The sequence below is a fragment of the Sceloporus undulatus genome, chromosome 1 (assembly GCF_019175285.1).
Source record: "Sceloporus undulatus isolate JIND9_A2432 ecotype Alabama chromosome 1, SceUnd_v1.1, whole genome shotgun sequence".
Classification (NCBI taxonomy): Eukaryota; Metazoa; Chordata; class Lepidosauria; order Squamata; family Phrynosomatidae; genus Sceloporus; species Sceloporus undulatus.
Window position 1 is genome coordinate 322,823,789 of NC_056522.1, and position 17,646 is coordinate 322,841,434.

The 17,646-nt window shown below is 41.6% G+C and overlaps 2 protein-coding genes across 6 annotated transcripts in view; one reads left to right on the top strand and one right to left on the bottom strand.

The window, feature by feature from the left end:
- Window positions 1-17,646, top strand: part of FSIP1 (fibrous sheath interacting protein 1) — a 591,530-nt gene that overhangs the window by 318,654 nt on the left and 255,230 nt on the right. The window lies entirely within an intron of this gene.
- EIF2AK4 (eukaryotic translation initiation factor 2 alpha kinase 4) overlaps window positions 1-17,646 on the bottom strand; it is a 61,077-nt gene that overhangs the window by 16,061 nt on the left and 27,370 nt on the right. For both annotated transcript variants that reach the window (XM_042464445.1, XM_042464450.1), the window contains 12 exons: window positions 16,883-16,966; window positions 15,722-15,844; window positions 14,123-14,227; window positions 13,077-13,137; window positions 11,865-11,944; window positions 10,930-11,031; window positions 10,399-10,449; window positions 6,179-6,415; window positions 4,611-4,686; window positions 4,013-4,134; window positions 3,258-3,307; window positions 1,160-1,328 (listed from right to left, as the gene is read on the bottom strand). In XM_042464445.1, the coding sequence (XP_042320379.1) occupies window positions 1,160-1,328; window positions 3,258-3,307; window positions 4,013-4,134; window positions 4,611-4,686; window positions 6,179-6,415; window positions 10,399-10,449; window positions 10,930-11,031; window positions 11,865-11,944; window positions 13,077-13,137; window positions 14,123-14,227; window positions 15,722-15,844; window positions 16,883-16,966 (1,260 nt within the window). The remainder of the gene's footprint in view (window positions 1-1,159; window positions 1,329-3,257; window positions 3,308-4,012; window positions 4,135-4,610; window positions 4,687-6,178; window positions 6,416-10,398; window positions 10,450-10,929; window positions 11,032-11,864; window positions 11,945-13,076; window positions 13,138-14,122; window positions 14,228-15,721; window positions 15,845-16,882; window positions 16,967-17,646) is intronic.

Genomic DNA, 17,646 nt, shown 5'->3' on the forward strand with positions numbered 1-17,646 from the left:
CAGTTTTCAAAGACTTCCTTGTAGTGGCTGGAAAGCTGCTGAAATTATTCATTTGTTCTTTCAAGAAGAAATTTAGTGAATAATTACATCCCTATTCTTGTCACATGAACCCACTGAAATGTGAAAAGTCTTATTTGAAATGGCACTTTGTCTTATAAAGAACTGTGTCCAGCTTATAAAGAAATGTAACATTCATTCCATGAGCCCAAAGACTTCTTTTTCTTCTTTCAACAATCTGTTTGGCAAACTGCTTTTGAACTATGGTATTTGGATGATGGTGGCCTAGTATTAAATGAAAAGAAATTTTAAAGATAATGTGCAAATGTACAAGACAAACAAATGGGTCCTAGAACAGATCAAACCAGATCTCTGCCTGGAAGCCAAAATGATGAAAATGAGGCTGTCATATCATGAGAAGGCATGACTCACTTGAAAAGACAATAATGCCAGGAAAGGTTGAGGGCAGTAGAAAGAGAGGAAGACTTGCACACCATATGGCTAGACTCAATTAGGAAGGTCAGAAAAACGAATCTACAAAACTTAAGCAAAGCAGCGGAGGGGGGGGGGGGGGGGGGGGGGGGGCTTGGACATATCCATAGGGTCACCATGAGTTGGGGCCAACTGGAGGGCAGTTAGCAACAACAAGCAGCTCCTGACACGCTAGCTAATTATTCAAGTTGATACTCACAATATAATTTTTTTAAGAATCACGTTTGTGTTAAGTGAGAAATCCCGCATATTTGATATTGATAGTTGAGGAAGTCAGGATGGTGCATTGGTTTGTCACTGCTGCCAGAAAGAAGCACGGATTCCCCTTGGGGGCACAACATTGCAAAGGCTTCTGCCCAGGCATGTTGTCAGATGTTCTTTGCCAGCAGCTGTTGGTGAGAAGCCCTTGACTGTGTCTTTGGGGGATTTTCTAGATAGGCTGGCCCACTCTAGACCTATCAGCTATACTGGCCTTGGAAATGATGTAGTGAAAGACAAAAAAATGTCTGCTGCATAATGATTTGGTGGATCTACTGCTCTTGTATTCCCTAGTCACACTATTTATAACACCACTTGATATGAATGGGGAGAGCAGGGGCTAGTTCTTTTATATATATTTTTAAAGTGCTAATTACAAGTTTCAGAAAGAATGAAAAAGAAAAATACTTGCCTGTAACACAGGAAATTCTTGGATTATTTCAGAAATTGTGTAAATTGTTTCCGCAATTGGTAAAAAACTGTTGCCAGCAGGAGTGATGATATCAAATGCACATTCTAAGAGCTCTCGTGGGTGACATCGGTCTAATTTTCGAGGCCTGAAAACCCTCTCAATGCAGTATCTAGAGAGGGGAAATATGAACACTTAAAATATAAATCCATTATTTATTTACTGATTACACTAGGCTAGACATCTCTACTAGACATAGGTGCATCTATGCCAGTTCTGCTACTACAAGTGGCTTGCAAAATTCTAAATTGTTAATGGTTTCATGACAATGGCCATGTTGGCCATGCTGACTGAGGTATTATGAAAGGTCCAATCCAAAAAAATAACTCTTGTAAACTCGGCATCTTATATGAGAGGTGGTGAACCTGACAGACACTAGTTACCAAGTGCCCCATCCAGCTCAGCCAACTGTCAGACATGAAGGGAGACCTAGAGTGTCCTAGAATTTGTAGTTTGGTAAGGCACCAAGCCTCTCTGACAGGCCAGGGTGAATACCTCACCAAATTACTAATCCCAGGATTCCACAGGATGCAGCAAGGGTAAATCTACACCACACCTGTACAACTTGACCGTAGGCTAAACTTTTGGGGGGGGCTGCAGCTAGGTTTTAATTAATTATTATTCAATAATAATTAATATTAATTAATTGTTAATATTAATTTCACCCTCCTCCTCTGCTTGGCCCTCTCCTTGGGAGAAGGCCAAGCAGTGGAATACTCTTGTTGGGTGAGCATTAGCCTGTCCTTCTCCTCCTCCTCCTCCACCACCCACTCTGTCCTCGGAAGAAAGCTGGGCTGCAGAGGAGGCTTGAGGAGCATTACTGGAGGGATTAGCTGGCCATTAGCAACCAGCTACCACTATAAATCATTCCACATCCTCACAGGACATTGGAAACCCTTTAGCAGCCTGCAAGCCATATGTCGTCCAGGCCTAATCTACACTGTAGAAATAACACCATTTCACACCACTTTAACTGCTATAGCTCCATCCTACAGAATCCTGGGATCGCTAGTTTGGTGAGGCACTAGCACTTTTTGACAGAGGAGGATAAAGACTTTGTAAAACTACAAATCCCAGGGTACCAAAGGAAGGAGTTATTTAAAGTGATGTCTGACTGCATTATTTCTACAATGTAGATGCATCCTATAATGAGGGACTTAATATACTTAAAAACATACAAAAGATCAACATTAAAATAAAATAAAGCTATTAACAATATTAAAATAATTTAAAGTATACACTTTAAAATGATAAAGAACAGTTAAAAACAGTACAGTGGGCCCTCACCTTACACGGGGATCCGTTCCGGATCCCTCCGCGTAAGGCAAATTCTGCCTATGCTCAAGCCCCATTGTAAACAATGGGGCTCGTGCACGGCGGCGCGGCGGTGCACGGGGCGCAAGCACCCATGCAATTGAATGGGAGGCGCCGTGTGCGCCGCTTGAGCGCGTATGCTCAAGCCGCGTAAAGTGCGCCTGCGTATGGCGCGGGCACGCTGTATAACAACATGAAATCCAGTGACATCTGGAGGGCCAGATACTTTCCACCCATGCCTTAAATAATTATGGAGCCCTGGTGGCGCAGTGGTTAAATGCCTGTACTGCAGCCATTCACTCAAAACCACAAGGTTGCGAGTTCAAGACCAGCAAAAGGGCCCAAGCTCGACTCAGGCTTGCATCCTTCCGAGGTCGCTAAAATGAGTACCCAGATTGTTGGGGGCAAATTAGCTTACTTGCTAATTAGCTTACACCGCTATGATCTCTGGAATAGCGGTATATAAATAAAACAAATTATTATTATTATTAATTATTAAATAATATCTTTCTAGGTCCTATAATTTGAGATATTTATTGTAAATGGAGATACCTGAAAAAGGGAACTACACAACGCAGAACATATGCTCATCCAGTGAGCTTTGGCCTTTTCCTCAAAAGTCAGTTTTTATTTTTTAAAAGGTACAAAATATAAACATGTAGGTACCACTTCATAATCAAGTCTTCAAAAAAGAGGAATATAGTTCTTGGATGGATGGTTGACTTACCTTTTCAAGTTTGTTATGTTATTTCTAGCTACAAATCTTGCAAAAGGAATCTGAAAAATATGAAAGATTTAAAAGGCAGGGTATAAATGGAAATTAAATAAATTAAATAAAATGACTTTTATCTATTATTTCCTAGTAAACATAGTGCCCTGTTTAAAATAAAGGAAAACAAGGTCTCAGTTTATATATTTAGACACTACCCAAGAACATGCAAGTGGGCTTCCAGTTACATAGGTGAGCTGATCCCTTGACTTCTTCTATCTGCAGTCTCTATCAACTTCAGTGGATGTATGCTTTTCCCTTCTAAGGAAAGTCTATGCATGCTGAAGCCATCTCTCAAAGTGGAATATTTCTGCTGCCAGCACTAAGAAGAGGAATCTTCATTGTTATCTCCAACCAGTGATTGGTAATAATAGCTGTGATCCCCAAATTCCCACGGACTGGAGATAACAGCAGAATTTCCACACACACTCCTCTTTCCCTTCCAACAAGGAAGGCCTGGATCAGAAGGTGGGCTTTACCCAAGACTCAAAAGGGGGTACCTGCATTACTAAGTGTCAGGGGTTTCCCTCCAGTGTTTTGAGGCATCTATCTGCCAGTAAAGTGCATATATATGAATTTTGAGATGGTGCAACTGTGTAAAAGCCCATATCACATGCCCACCTGAATTTCTTGATCAGACCCTACGTGAAAATGGAAAGAAGAAAGACTAGACAGGAAATGTTAAGATCTTTGAAGATAATATTTGTACTCACCCTAAGATCATAAGGAAGCATCACCAGCATTCCACTGTGATCCATCAAATATGAAACGTCACTGTGTTCATACAGTTTTCTGTTCCTGGGCATTAGCAAAGGTGTATGCAATTTGATGGCTCCTGTTCAAAGCAGGTTGAAATCCTATTAATTCCACAGTACAAGTAGGAAAGCAGTATTTAAGGAGGAAATTTCAGGAATCCAATATATTTCATATATTCTTAGCTTTCATGCAACAAATAATTGTGTCCATGACTTGGTTAACAGTTTCTATATGAGAAATACTACTTGTCTTTGCAATTGTTGCTGTCATTATTTATTTGATATCAACTTTGGATTATTTCCCGGAATTGCCAACTTTGTCCAAAATCAAACTGTTGAGTGGGAATTGGGGACCACAACAGACAATGTGTGGTACTGATCTTTGAAAGATAAAAAAATTATTAAACTATTTACTCACTTACAAAAATAAGAATAAAAGTCAAATTTTTAAGATTATCAATGTATCTGCAATCCATCAGTCCACCTTTTATGAGGTAGAAAACAAATGATGGGTTCAAATACGGACCACAGCAAATTAATCTAATCATGTGCCTACCATGTCTTTTAAAAATCCGGCTGATTGTCTCACATACATGCTGCTGAATCTTGGCTGTCCGAACTGAAAAGCTACCCTAAATACAAAAAGAGACTAGAAGTAATAGTCATACTCAACACAGGAAACATTCTATGCACAACCTCTGCCACCACATTGTGGGGAAATAATATGGAACTTATATTCAACAAACAAAATGGAGAAATAATGTTAAGATTAGCAAATCTCTTATTTTCTGTTAATATCTGCAACGTAGGTATGCAGCCTGCTTATGCCAATTGTTTAAATCATAACTATTTAAGGCATTTTCAACAATGTAATGCTTAGGTTAAAAAAAACAGACAATTCATCTTTACGAGTATTCCAGAGATGAAAAGAAAGCAGTAAATTAATAAAATGATTTTTGAAAAAAATATGTAAATTATGAAGCACAAAGTATTTTCACAAAAAAGAAGTTCCTTGTTTACCATAGAGGTTGCTAACAGAAAGTAATTAATTAATTAATAATTTGTTTTATTTATATACCGCTATTCCAAAGATCATAGCAGTGAACAGCAAGTAAGCTAATTTTGCCCCCAACAGTCTGGGTACTACATGTAGGACTTCTCTCTTGTCCTTCTGGCTTAATTTGGGAAATCAATGTGCAGCAAAGTTGACATCCATAATACTGATATTAGCAGAAACTACTACCTAGTTTTTACATAGTGTGTATCCAGTCTTTCATTTCTATATAATTGGATCCAATAATCCAGCATGAATCTTTAATCTCATACAAGACTGATTCACTCCTGACATTGCAACCCTTCACAATACATCAAATATGATTCCAGAGTCCCACAGAGATGGTTCAAGAGTCCCACAGAGATGGAGGGAGACAGGGAGGGAAGAAACCTCCAGAAGGATTTAGGGCTCTGTAATCTATATAAAAGGCATGCTATTCCTGGAGGTTTCAGGATGCCAGGAAAAAAGAGACTCTGAGGTGTTTGGGGACCACAAAGACAGTCTTGGCAGGTGTATGTGTGAATGTAATCAAGGGGCCAGAATTCATCCACTCTACTCCCATTATCCATTGAGTTGTTATTAGGAAGCAAGTCTGTCTTTTGTGGCAGCTTGAAGATTTAATCAATTTTTATCTGGCATAGTTTCTCAAACCGCAATCTACCTCACTAGGGAAATGGAATCTACAGAGGTTATGCTCTCAAGCCCCTCTTGCTTGTCTTGTTCGTCCTATAAGATTATACTGTTCTTCCTGCAACACAGCACCTCTCCTCCACATAATTCCCTGTGCAATTGTCAGTGGTGTGAGGCATTGCAGAACAAATAGAAGCAGGAAGTTTATTCACACACATATTGTCCTCTAGAGTCTGCACAAACAAATTTGCACTATTAGACAAAAGCATTCAGATCATTGTAAAATCCAAAGCTATTCAAAGTAAATTGGACTGCAGCGTAGCACATTGTTAGATGGGATGCCTTGATTGCTGAGCAAGTTATAAGTGTCCAGATTCAAACAGCTGCTATGACTGTAAGATTTTTTTTTAAAAAAAATATTACTGTATTATAAAACAAACCTTCAGGACATCACTATCATATGTATAATCTATTGCAGGAGAAATTCGCTGTGAGAATATCTGGCTCATCATTGTCCGGTAAGCTTTTCCATCTACATTTGCTAAAGTGTGATGAAGTACTTCATGAAGTTCAGACTCCTCCATCTGAGGAGGTGGAAGATGTTCACTTTTTAAAAGCTCCACAGCAGTTGGTCGTTTTGAAGGATCATGGTTCAACAGCCAGGTAATAACCAATTTCTAAAAACCAAGCCAAAATATACAGACCTAGTTTAACCATGACAGATTTTTCTTTTACAAAATAATAATAATAATAATAATAATAATAATAATAATAATAATAAATAAATAATAAAAATTTTATTTATATCCCACCCTTCCTATGATCAGGGCGGCTTACAGTAGAGTTTAAAACAGCAACAACAATCCATACAAGCAATGCAAAAAGATTAAAATGCAAATACATCAACTATTCAAAAATAACAGGTAAAAAGCCCCATAGCCCAACCTCTTGGCCACGGAAGAGGAGGGAGGCCCACGGGATTTTTATTCGGGGAATGCCTGTTGAAACAGGAAGGTTTTTAAGTCCTTCCTGAATTGGGCCAGGGTGGTAGATGAGCGGAGCTCAGTGGGCAGCGTATTCCAAAGGGCTTCAGTAATTGCTGCCCAGACGTTCTGAGGGTGTGAGGCGGAATGTACGGGGAGAGGCGGTCCTTTAGGTATCCTGGGCCCAAGCCATTTAGGGCTTTATAGGTAATAACCAACACCTTATATTGAGCTCGGAAGCGAATGGGCAGCCAATGGAGGTCTTTTAAAACCGGTGTTATATGGCTGGTCCTGGGAGCACCAGTGACCAGCCGGGCTGCCATATTCTGCACCATTTGCAGCTTCCGAGTTTGGTATAAGGGTTGCCCCATGTAGAGTACGTTGCAGAAATCCAGTCTCGAAGTTACCAGAGCATGTACAACAGTTTCTAGGTCCCTCTGGGCCAGGTATGGGCGCAGTTGGCGGATCAGCCGAAGCTGATAACAGGTGCTCTTGACCGTCGCATTCACCTGAGCAGTCAGGTGAAGCGACGAGTCAAGAAGCACCCCCAGACTGCGCACGGAGTCCTTCACAGGGAGCGTGACCCCGTTCAGGACAGATGGAACCACCGCCATTCCTGGACCAGGAGAACCTATCACTAGTACCTCCATTTTCTCTGGATTCAATTTGAGTCGGTTTTCCCTCATCCAGCCCATTACTGACTCTAGACAGGCCACGAGAGGAGAGACGCCATCCCCAGTCACTGCATCAGTCGGAGACATAGAGAAAATGATTTGGGTGTCATCAGCGTACTGATAACCCCGCGCCCCATGTCTCCGGATGATCTCTCCCAGCGGTTTCATGTAAATGTTAAATAGCATGGGAGACAGAATGGCTCCTTGAGGAACCCTAGTTTTTAGGGGCCTCTCGTCAGAGCACACGTCTCCCAGCTGCACCATCTGGGACCTCCCGGAGAGGTAGGACTGGAACCACTGAAGTGCAGTGCCCCCGATTCCCACCTCTGCCAGGCGTCCCAGAAGGATACCATGGTCTATGGTATCGAAAGCCGCTGAGATGTCCAAGAGCACCAGCAGGGACACGCTTCCCCTGTCGATGCTCAGACGAAGATCATCGACCAGGGCGACCATGGCCGTCTCAACCCCGTAACCCGCCCGGAAGCCAGTTTGAAATGGGTCCAGATAATCCGTTTCATCCAAGACCGCCTGAAGCTGGATCGCAACCGCCCTCTCAATCACCTTTCCCAAAAATGGTAGCAGCGAAACAGGCTGATAATTATTATGTACCAGGGGGTCGAGGGAGGGCTTTTTTAAAATAGGTTTTACAATGGCCAATTTAAGTTGAGATGGAAATAGCCCATCCCTCAGAGATGTATTAACTATCCGGCGTAACAACAATGTTACCGCCGGTCCCCCCTGGGCCGCTAACCACGAGGGACAGGGATCAAGAGAGCAGGTTGTTTTCCGAACACTTCCGAGGATCTTGTCCACATCCTCGGTACTCACCAACTCAAACTGATCCAGTTTAACATAGTCCACGGAGGCTCTGGACACTTCTACCCTAGGTTCTGCTAAAATGTCGGCGTTCAGACCTTCGCTTATACGAGAGGTTTTATCCGCGAAAAAGTCGTTAAACAGGTCACAGCAGGCCTTAGAAGGTTCAAGGATCTGGTTCAGGGCGGGAGGGAGCTGAGTTAGCTCCCTAACCACCCTGAACAACTCTGCCAGACGCGACTCAGCGGACGCAATACGAGCACCATAGAACGAATTCTTTGTTGCTCATATTGCCTCTCCGTAGTCCTTTAACAGTTGGTCTAGGAGAGTCTTGTCGTCTAAGCAAAGGTGTTTCCGCCAACGGTACTCTAGCCGTCGCAGAACCCGCTTCCTTGCCCGGAGATCTTCCGTATACCAGGGCTTACGTTTGGAAGCGGGCCTGAGAGGGCGCTTGGGAGCGATCCTGTGTATAGCCCTGGAAAGACCGGTATTCCAAATACCGGTGAGGGCATCAACAGAGTTGCCGTCATTTCCAACCGTGAGCCCCTCTAAGGCTTCATCAGCCTTCGAGGGTGGACCATCCTAACAGGTCCACCACCCCCGGGGGGGATCTGGGTAGAAGCCTTGATTTTCACCTCTACCAGGAAGTGATCCGTCCATGACAGGGGGGAAACATTAGCTATTTCCACCCACGGATTTTCCGCCTCCGAACAGAAGACCAAATCGAGAGTATTACCCGCACAATGCGTAGGACCCTGTATCAGCTGGGACAGGCCCATGGCCGCCATGGTATCCATGAATTCCCGAGCCGCACCGGGTGGAACATAGCTGGCCGTGAGGGAGATGTTGAAGTCGCCCAGGACAAGAAGCCTGGGCGTCTCCAGCATCAGCTCAGCGACCAGCTGTGTCAGCTCGTTAAGGGAGTCCGCTAATGCACGGGGTGGCCGATACACTAACAGAATCCCTAGACTGTCCCTAGCCTTTAGGGTCAGGTAAATACACTCGATATAGGAGGTCTGTCGGATGTGGTTCCTGGAGAGGGACACGGTGTTCCTATGTATCAAGGCCACACACCCCCCGCCCACCTAACCTGCGCTGGTCCTTCACCGAGAACCCAGCAGGCAGGGCCTGAGCCCACACAGCGTCTCCTTCAGGCCCCAGCCAGGTCTCGGTAATGCAAGCCAGGTCACACTTAGAGTCCTCCAACAGATCCTGGAGGATGTGGGTCTTGTTAAGAGACCTGGCATTGCACAGGACCAGCGACAGGGTTTGTGGCACGGTTGGAGAGACCCTCAGGTCCTTCAGGTTGGGAGGGGGACAGGAAGGCGAGATAGATATGATGCATCGATCCCGCCTTCCCCTGGAACGCAAGTCCCTTCTCCCACCACCATACCTCCCCCTGCCCCACACAACCTCAATTGGAGCTCCGCCCACAAAGATGTTATCCCCAGCCCAGGCATCCCCCACATCCCTATCCTCCCCCCACCCTTCTATGGCTACTAGAGGAGCAGAGGTTAGCCACTACAGGCATCCTCTGCTCCCAGGCTAATCCAAAGCCTCCCACACCCACTAAAAGCTGCGCAACTGCGCAGTTCCGGTAGAAGGCGCAGTCCTGGCAGCAGCGGCGGTGGTCCGGCGAGGAGGCAAGAGGGGGCGTGTCAGGGAGGGGCCGGTTTCCCGGCTTTATACCCGCCGCTCTCACCTGGCGGGCTCCTCCCTGGTTTCCCCCCAGGTGTTCCTTAAAGGCCCCACGCACAAAACTGGCCGCCAAACGCCAAGGCCAGAGAGTGCCAAGAGTCACCAAGAGTCCCGCTGCGGTGCTCCCCAGTCCGTGGGCGGCACTCCCAGGGCGGTGCGCAGATGCGCACCTCCGACTCCGACATAAAATTATTTACAACTTTTAGTTTAATTTTAACATCAGTGTATTACAGGTGGCATGTGCTCCAAAGAATAGGATAAATTAATCTTTCAGAAACATGTTAATGAAATCTACAGGCTGCAGATGATTCATTATATCTTTTAAATATATACTTCCATGTTAGGAATCTATTTTTTTCTGCTTCTGAATGTTCTTTTCTTTTGTTTCAGGTGTCACACAGTAATTTCTTAGGCACATTTTAATTTGAAGCAAGGATGGGAAAATAATGATTACATTTCTATACAGAATAATTGCTAAAATATGAATACCTGCTTTGCATTTTTCATTTCATCGAAGTCTTTTGGAAATTCAATAGATGGCTGAGAATAAAATAAAAAAGAATTAGTCATGGACAAAGTTATAGAAGATGCACATTCCAAAAGCCAGAATGTTTTTGGCTTTTGTAACAATAATTTTGAGATTGTTAAAACCAATCACCAGCCGTATTTCCATTCTTTTCCCAGGTTTTGTAAAAAGGAGTTTTGGTCACTGGTAAAGTGCTAAAATTGTGTACTATATTTAGTCTTTTTCAAGAAAAGTTTAAATTATAATAGAAAATATTACATAATAACAGAAAATAATATACGTACTCTAAACACTTTCATTAGTGTCTTATGGTTGAAGAAAAGGTCAACTGTAAGATCTGATCTAGGTGGTTTTATATACAAAGGTATTTGTGTATGAGCTATTGAATCCATAAACAAATCTAAACAAAATAAACCTTCCAGAACTGCTGATTTGAAAATGTGTTCTGTTACCAAACAATATATCACAAGTGATCATATCGCTTTTATACATACAAGCCTTAACTGACTGAGAACGAAGATCCTTTCTGATGCAGTAGTCAATGGATGGTAGGACATTTCAAAGAATATTATCCCCAAACTGAAGAGGTCCACTTTCTAGAAGAAGAATGAGGGAAGAAGTAAATGTTGTTGCAAAAAATAAAAGTGCTTTATTACTGCCAGTTTTCCCAACTTTCCAGAAATACTGATAGGAGTTTAAGCATGTTTTGTGAATCATGTTTAGATTATATTCTGAATTCTTAAGATTGCAAGTGTAATCCTGTGTGCTTGCAGAGACACTGAAGTGGCATTTTGCAGCAACTTCTATTACATTTTTGTATATTGCCAGTGCTTGAAGGAGAGGTGAGATCCAAGGACACCCACATGCAAGACTGAGATTCTGGGAGGTGATTTTCAGGAATGACTTTTCAATCAGTACTGAGATGTCAGCAGCAGAAATGTGTAACACAAATTCCACACACAAACCAAAGTGTTTTCCACTTGTTCATAAGAATCTTTTGATACAATGCAGAGAGGTAACTCTAAAAATCCCACTCACACAAGAGTGCATGATGGCAGTGGCGTCCCTAGGGTGGGTGTCACCCAGTGTGGTCAATATGGGGAGCTGGGAATTTTTTTTTGGGGGGGGGGGGCTTCTGGGGCAGGACTTCTGGCAGACTTCCAGAGCACGCAGGAGCACATGTGCGCAACTGGACATGCCCCCGCACTTCCCCAGGGAGTAGCCGCTCTATCCTGGGGGGCATGTGCACAGCCCCAAAGAGGGCGGGGGAGAAGGCACGCAGCTCTGGAGAGGGTCAGGGACTGACCCGGTGTTACCCCCCTCCCCCTTCTGGAGTGTCACCTGATGCGTTCCACACACACTGTCCAGAGACGCTACTGCATGATAGCAGTTTCACTGAGAGGCATTTGATTTCCCAAGGAACTTTTACCTGATTGTAAGTAGACTTGGTATTTCCTTGGACCTCTGGACTCACATAAAGAGCAGTACCAATCATTCCTGTTAAGTTACCTGTTAATAATAAAGTTTAGTTATCAAGTATTTGTGGAAAACATTGAGAAAACAGAGGTAAAACTATGCACTTTATAGCATTTTATATTGAAAAGTGAATTATTTGGTTAGCTTGTTTTGTAAGCATTTGCCCAACTGGTGATATTTCTCAAAATACACAGCAAAGCACATTTTCCCCATCTTCTTTACATATCTTAAGTTGTAAAGATCTGTTTTATTCCTGTCTACAGTGTAATCAAAAATACACTGATCTGCCATGATGTTTCATTAGAATTCAGGAAGTCATTACTCCTTGAAAATATCCTGATTTAAATAGAGCTTGAGGTACACTGCAGTTGTCTGGACAACCTGCAAACAGAACATACTGTAATTTTTTAAAAAAATCTGGATACACAGAGACAGTTTGGAGGTAGATTTGTGCTGGGACAGCCAGAATTAGAAGATATGGTAGCTTGAGAAATCCTGCTAAAGGAGATAGTCAAGTGTAGTTGTATTTTCAGTAGATAAGAACACAGGAGCTCACAGTAATCCTACCCTGCTGATATAGCTAGTAAAAACAAAACTGGAGAAAAAACAATGGACCAAACAAGAGGAAAAGAGATTTCAGCTCAATAGTGGGAAGAACTTCTTGACAATAAGAGCTGTTTGACACTGGAATGTGTGGTGGAGTCTCCTTCTTTGGAGGTTTTTGAACAGAGGCTGAATGGCCATGTGTTGGGGGTGCTTTGATTGTATATTCCTACATGGCAGGGGGTTTGACTGGATGGTCCTTGTGGTCTCTTCCAACTCTATGATTCGGAGCAGACAATAGTCTAAGAAAAGTGTGTGACACCCTAATGTATAGAGGCAGTCGATGGATTCACTACTATTCAAAATAGGTGAGATGTTTGAATCTCTAGGGCAAAATATGGCACAAGAGGTATGGCAGATTGGAGTTCCTTAATAAATACAGGAACTGTTGAATACCAGTAACATTAGGGCTCACCACGAATTAAGATGTTGATTGTGGTCAACGTGGCTAAGTGATGGATGAGTCCTGATTTTGGATTCTGAAGGAAATCATCTTACTACAGGAAGATTCTTTGAAAACTGCTCTGTAGCAGAAGGTATAAATAAGATCATTTATACCTACCAGAAGGATCATTGTTATCCAAATGATCATCTGAAATTCCTTCTCCTTGTTTGGTGTCTGCCTGAAAAAGAAATCCCAGTAAACCTGATTACATGCACCGCAAGTTTCATGTATCTGATGGTTCAAAATTTTAAATGTTCCAGAATCTATGCAATAAATGGCATACCAGTCATGGATGAGTCAGTGTATCTCAGCCTAATCTACCTTATTATTTATTGTTAACCACCATCTCGACCCATGGTGACTCTGTGGATGAGAAATCTCCAAGACCACTGCACTGCTCAGTTCCTGCAAACTCATACTTGTGACTTCTTTAATAGAATCCATTAATCTAGCATGTGGCCTCCTTTCTTTCAGCTACCCTCCACCTTTCCTAGTATTATTGTTTTTTCCAATGAGTCGTGCCCTCTCATGATGTGTTCAAAGTACGACAGCCTCAGTTTTGTCATCTTAGATTTCTGGCTTGATCTATTATAGGACTTAACTGTTTGTCTTCTTGGCTGTCTCTTATCTTCCTTCTTTACTGTCCAGCTCTCACATCCATACAAGGCTTGTATGATTCTAACTTTTGTGTTGCATTCTTTCATAGCTGTAAATCTACAGCACTATATAAATAAAGTTTAATAATAATAATAGCTGTCCTACTTATGAAAATACTATTATTTTATCTGGCAATTATAATTCCAAAATTGTTTGGATTATATATTTTAGGGTTAGATTTTCCTTAAGATGCTAGACTGGACCTCTTTTTGGTTTCCTTCTTCTTGCAGGCAAAAACCTTTTTATCAGACAAGCTTTTGGCAGTCAACTAGTTGTTGCAGAAGGGTAATTTAACAAAGTGTGTTTGTACTGTATTCTCACTATTGCGTTTTAAATGCTTTTATACTTTTTAAAATTAGTGTAGTTTTTAACAGGATATTATTAACTCTTTTTTAAAAAAACTATTATCAATTTTTTTTAAAAAACTGATCCTTTAAAGTATGTGCTAAGAGTCACCTTAGCTCTCATGGTGGATGAAAGGTGGAATAGTAAACAAGCAAACTTACTGCATATGCTGGATGATCTGTTGCCAAACCAAAGTCACCAATTTTCACATGATCTCCAGAATCTAAAAAAATGTTGACAGGTTTCAGATCTCGGTGAATCATACCCTATTAATAAAATAATACAAAGTTTTACATGTGAGAATTAGCATGTACATAGATCACACTTCAAAACACAGTTTGGGCCTATGGAACACAAGTCTTTTCACTCATTAAGACCTTCAGGGGAGGCTTTTGTACAGGTTCTAATGGTGGTGGAAGTATTGCCCTTTTCACAGAGGACCTTTGTCACTTTTTCTTGTTCCAGACAGCTTTTGGCCTGCTTGTTCTAAGAGCTGTCTGCTCTCTTCTATGAGATGTGTGATGTACTTGATTCTACTGTTGTAAGCAATTTTATTTATTCACCTTAATAAATAATGTATTACATGGAGGATGGCAAGGACCATATGTAGAATTCAAATATAGTTCCAGAAACTCAAATCAGTATTACTGCTCAATATGAATAATGTGGTTAAAGCAAAGGTAAAAAAGAAAATCTTGCAAAGAATTTTAGGACATGAGAGCAAGCATAAAACAACTGTGCTTTTTCTTCTTTATCCACAACAAATTTAGCAACAGCACATGACGTACATAACAGACTGGATCTAAACAAACCTTAGTGAGTTGGAGACCACTTCTACTTATTTTGACAACAATTTGTTGAGCAACATGAAAGGTCACAATCCAAAGGAAGGTGTCCAAAAAAAACCTCTGTGTGTATGAAACTTCCCAGTGTTCTCTCAGTGTTGAATGCTGGCCAGTATTTAGAACACTGATGCTCTTAAACACAAAACTCGTGTGATGGAATCCTAACCCTGCCAATCTGCACCGTAGCCTTCTATCTATGGAAGGCTTTTAACCCAGTGCAGTGATCACGCAGGTGAAAATTGTGGGTAAAAGTGAGTTTTGCCTATGGCACAAGCAGTCATAAAGCATGATTGGCTCAGAAAGCCTGGCTCTATGGAAGGACATCCTGCCCCAGGCCAGATATTGGGCTTCCTGCAGGAGATGTTGTTTTCCAGACAGCTCATATGCAGTACACCTCACTCGGCAGCATAGGCGCGTTCCAGACAGGCCCTTTTGGGCGCCGTCGTTATGCGTGAGGGGCGGCGCTTCCTGACGTGCCTTGCCCCTTACACGTAACAAGGGTTTCAAAATGGTGGCGCCCTATACAGATGGGCACTGCCATTTTGACGTAACGGACACCCTTGTGATGCCACAAGGGCACCATTGGTGCCTTGCGGCATCACAACGGCGTCGCAAGAAGAACCTTTTTGGGCAGTCTGTAAAGTGCCATAGTTCTTAAACAATAATATAATTGGTAAAATGAACCCAGTAGTGGACAAAATGTCCACTGGGGAAATCTAGATCCAAGGCCATCATCATTCAGCCCTGAAGTTCACTGTGATTTTGAACCTGTTACTCTCTTTCAGCCTCTAATATCTTAAAGTCTGTTGCAAGAACAAAATAATGGAGGGAAGGGGGAGATAAAAGTATAATTAATAAATAAATAAGACCCAAGGGAACATGATTTCAAGAATGTTTGCCAAAAATATCACTAACCTTTTCATGAATATAAGTTAATCCATCCAAAATTTCCCGGAAAAGCCTCCAAACACGATTGGCATCTTCATACAAGCCTTGGTCAATGGTGTCTCTTAGAGTACTCTTTTCGCAATATTCCATCTTCAGATGCAAGAGGAAGAAACAGTTGAAAAAGATGTAACTGCACCCTCTTTGTAGGCATGTTTAGTGTTGAACAAATTCCTTATAATAAAGCTGTAAAAGTTTTAACACATATAAAACATATTATACTATTGAGACTATCCTTCCTACTGGCATGTGGTATTTTAGTATTTGTTATTAAATAGCATTTTATATTCTGAATGTCAAAGAATCAGACTTGAAAAGGGATCAGGTAACTACTGTATAAATAAAAGTTTTATGATTCATTGAAAAATCACCCACTGTTATGCCCTGCTTCCAGAACATGGACCTGGACTCTGACTCAAAGACTGAAGCAGCAGACATGCTATGACCTGCTGCTGAAGCAGAACAGATGGATGTTCCAGAGCAACATGTCTCAGAGACAGACTAGAGTGCAGAGTGCAGTATCAACTCTGGCAGAGAGTCCTGCCCATTCAGATACAGAAGACCACTTACCTCTACCTAACTTCATCAAGTAGAGACAACAAAGGAATTGAGGAGGTCTGAAGATTTATAGGAAGCAGTAGTTAATTAAGCAGCCGCTGCATTGGGCTGTTGATCTATAAATTCCCAGCCCTGCCCTCCAGATGTTTTAGGTTATCTGATGTACTTGGTTTCCATTGTGTTCTTGAACTCTGTGCATGACCTGGACTATGTTTGCTGATTCAAGATGTTGTGTACCTGACTTGGACTTTGCTAAACTCTGTTTGGGACTTAAGGCTTGTATTTACTAAAGTAAAGTAACTGCTGAACAGTAAAATGCTCATTAGTTGCTGGCTATCAGCTGTGCAGCAATCAGTTTTTGGCTGTGAAGTTGAAACCCACAAAAAACTATAGTCTTTGGCTGCTTGTCCGGACTGCCTTTGGGACACCCACCTTCAAATAAATATTAGATACAGACTTTTTTTTTTCTTTTACAGTTTTGTTTTACATTCCTCCTTACTCTAGAAACTTGAGGTGAGCATGCTTTGTAACTATGCAGCTCTCTGAAACCAAGTATGTCAAATAATTTCTAACCTGAATGTACAGATAATGCACTGTATGAATCACTGCTATTCCATTTTCTTCACTATGACTGTCTTTTGCCTTGCAGTCTTCATCCTGTGTCAGAGGAAAAACAGAAGTACAAGGATAAAATGGAAGCAAATATACAATTGTGTACTAAACATGTTTTTGGTGCATATAGAGTTCTGAATAAATATGTATTTTATTTTATGGTAAAGAGAAAGAGATCATTTTATTGCCAAATGTCTGGTTTTTGGATAAACTGAATACTAAGCAATGCTGGGAAGGGAGCTCAAGAGCATCACATGCAGGAACAGTGGGGGGTTTTTTTTCTAATCCAGAAGGGAATCTTGGTTGAATATTTTTATTGAGAACTCATAAGTAGAATTCAATCATAAGACTTCCTGACCAAATTTTCCAGTGAGAAATAAAACCACGAAACCATATACAGCAGATTGGGGAAAGTGTAACCCACAGGTAAAATGTTAACCCACCAGACAACTTCTGAAGCTCCCTTGGGTTTGTGAATTTTTTTAAAATGCCTATTTTTTATGTTTTACATGTCAAACAACAACAAAAACAACAATAATATTTATTTTTAGCCTGCCTCTCCCTATGAATCGAGGTGGGTTACAGTAAAAAAAATAGTAAAATACATAATACAGTAAATCGTAAAATATCACAATCCCCCCCACCCACCACCAATATAAAATATAACATTTAGTTACAATTCAAAAACAATAAAGATATAAGTTCAGGTTAAAATCAGTTAAAAC